Raw genomic sequence first — 2,690 nt, 5'->3', positions numbered from 1 at the left:
TTGAAGAGAAATCAGGAGGAGAAGCAAGGTCCTGCTTCTACAGGGTAGGGGGTGTCAGGGACCATCTATCCAGGTGTCAGGGACCAGCCCCTCCACACCGCCTCAGCACCTCCTTTCTTTTCCAGAACCTTCCACAGGTGCTCTCCCTGGGCATCCCTTATCCCTGGGGAGCCCTGGCTCAGGAAGGGGTGGCCAGGCTGGGCAGGACCCCAGTTTCTCCTGCCAGAAAGACTACAGTTTGAGCCAAGCAGTAGGTGTCTCAGCACGTTGGGGCTCAAGCATCAGCTTCTTCAGAAAGGGAGGCTCCCCACAGCTGCTTGGCCCGAAGCAGGGGCTCACACTTTTGTGGGTGGTTTCTCTTCTGCCTTGGAGCCAGGCAACCCATTGTCCGTGTTGTCATTCCCTGAGGAACTCACAAGACATTCCTTCCTGGAGAGAAAGAGAGGGGAGACCCTGATGAGGAGAGCAGCAAGAGCAAAGTGTGGGCTGTGGGGAGATTTACGGCCCCTGTCCCCAGCTCTGTACCCTCCCCTGGCCTTTCCCAGAGCTAAGGCAGCAAGAGGCCACGTCTCTTAACCTAACCTCTCTGGAGCTCAATTTCCTCATTTATAAGGTATGTGTCATAATGACAACTTCTTCACACAATTTCTGGGAGAAAAAATGAGTACTTGGGCCAGGCGTGGTGGCTCACGCCTGTAATCCCAGCACTGTGGAAGGCTGAGGAGGAAGAACTGCTTGAGCTCAGGAGTTTGAGACTTGCCTGAGCAAGAATGAGACCCTGACTCCTAAAAAAATGAAAAACCTAGCCGGGAGCTGCAGTGAGCACCTGTAATCCCAGCGGCTTCCAGAGGCTGAAGCAGCAGGATGCCTACAGCCTGAGTCTGAGGCTGTAGTGAGCTATGACGACATTGCACTCTGCTCAGGGGCATAGGGTGGGACTCTGCCTCAACAAAAAAAAAAAAAAAGAAAGAAAGAAAGAAAGAAAGAAAAGAAATGAGCACTTAGACAGTGCCTGGCACATGGAAAGTTCTCAGGAAGTCTTAGCCTTCACCTAGTCACCTCAATATGGCAGAAGGCAACGGGTACCAGGCACTGTCCTTGGGGTCAGTTCCCAGGCCATGCCACCCCAGAGGAAAGGGTTCAGCCCAGCAAGGAGTGTGTGGAGGACACAGAGCTCCTCCTGCAGAGCCCCACAGGCCTCCCTCCCCGAGCTCTCTGTGACCAGAGGGAGAAGAACGAAGGCCATGGAAGGGTGGGAACAGGTGGTGGGTCTGGGGTCACAGACAGCAGGACTGGGGGAGAGGCAGCAGGGAGGAGAAATGGTTAGGGGTCTCGCTGGGAACGATACCACCCTGACTGCCCTGAACTGGACGTGACCAACTTAAGTTGGTCCTTCCTCCACGGCAGTGGCCAGGCTGGGAAGACAGAGCTCCCAGGGGGTTCCAACCTCACTCTGAGCTTTCTGTTTATGAAAACTGCCAAGGCTTCTTCACAGCTGCAATTGCTGAACTAGATCCTACACTCACCCTAGGCCTGTGTTAACGAATTTGAGGCCTTTGAGAAGGACTGAGTATTTTGTCCTCATCTATTCCATCTTGCAGAATTTAGTCCATAACTCTAGCCTATCAAGATCTCCCTAGATCCCAGTTTTGTTCTGTAACGCAGTCACTAGGCTTCTGGAAATCCGCTAAGTATGTCATCTTTAGTGCAGTTCAAACATTAATAACAACATGAACAGGCAGAGGCCTGTGATGCACCATTAAAGATCTCTATTCAGATAGATCCCTCCGTCTCCCCCCACCACGTTCCCCACCTAAGGTACAGTCACCCCAGCCAATCACTACCCGCCCAACTGCACTCTCATGTAAACCATAATTCTCCTCTCAGCAGAGCACATATTTCAGCAAACAGAAGAGATCGTTTCACCCCCCTCTTTCAAATCTCCTTGTTACCATCACCTTCTCCGTTCCAATGGAAAGCCACCTCATCTCATCGACTGGCTCGGAACACAATCTTCAAATGCCTTTTCCCTGCTCTATCTAGTTGGTAAGATTTTCCACCTGCTGCTTTGAGTCTCCCTGACACTGTTCTAGAACTTCAGGGCCTGGGAGTTCCACCCTCCAAACCTCTTTTTTCTCCCTCCCCTTCTATTTATAGATGTCTATTTTATACCAGAATTTATCCTAGGGCTTCCTGGGAAACCACATCAGCCTTTTTTTTTTTTTTTTTTTTTGCAGTTTTTGGCCAGGCTGAGTTTGAACCTGCCAGCTCCGGTGTATGGGGCCAGCGCCCCACCCCTTTGAGCCACAGGCACCGCCCACTACATCAGCCTTTTTAAAAGTCTTTTTTAAGACTTTTAAGTCTTAAAGTCTTTTTAAAAAGACTTTAAGTCTTTTTTAAACCTCTCCCATATGAATTTTTAGAATTTCACTCCCATCTCCTTTGAAGGGTCTTCCCGTTTTGGAGGTGGTAGAGCTTTAGGTTGGGCGGCACAAATGGAAAAAGAGAGGCTAACAGGAAGGGGGAAAGACCGTGAGATGAGAAAGAGCAAGCGGCTTGGGTTTAGGTATTCAATGAATTGAATACGTTCAATAAATACACAGTGGTCAGAGGAAGAAAGGGGAAGAGAGGAGGAGAGAGTCTGGGAAGTGGGGAGGAGGGCTGGGAAGAGAGGAGGAGAGAGTTGGGAA

The 2,690-nt window shown here is 50.5% G+C and overlaps 1 protein-coding gene across 3 annotated transcripts in view; it reads right to left on the bottom strand.

The window, feature by feature from the left end:
* Positions 1 to 335: 335 nt before the first annotated feature.
* The window catches only part of SCN4B (sodium voltage-gated channel beta subunit 4), an 18,718-nt gene continuing 16,363 nt past the window's right edge, over positions 336 to 2,690 (bottom strand). For all 3 annotated transcript variants that reach the window (XM_003796860.3, XM_023517341.1, XM_012809564.2), the window contains one exon: positions 336 to 429. In XM_003796860.3, the coding sequence (XP_003796908.1) occupies positions 336 to 429 (94 nt within the window). The remainder of the gene's footprint in view (positions 430 to 2,690) is intronic.

Source organism: Otolemur garnettii, unplaced genomic scaffold (assembly GCF_000181295.1).
Source record: "Otolemur garnettii isolate 467f Iridium unplaced genomic scaffold, OtoGar3 scaffold00108, whole genome shotgun sequence".
NCBI lineage: Eukaryota > Metazoa > Chordata > Mammalia > Primates > Galagidae > Otolemur > Otolemur garnettii.
This window is presented reverse-complemented; position numbering and strand designations above follow the sequence as displayed.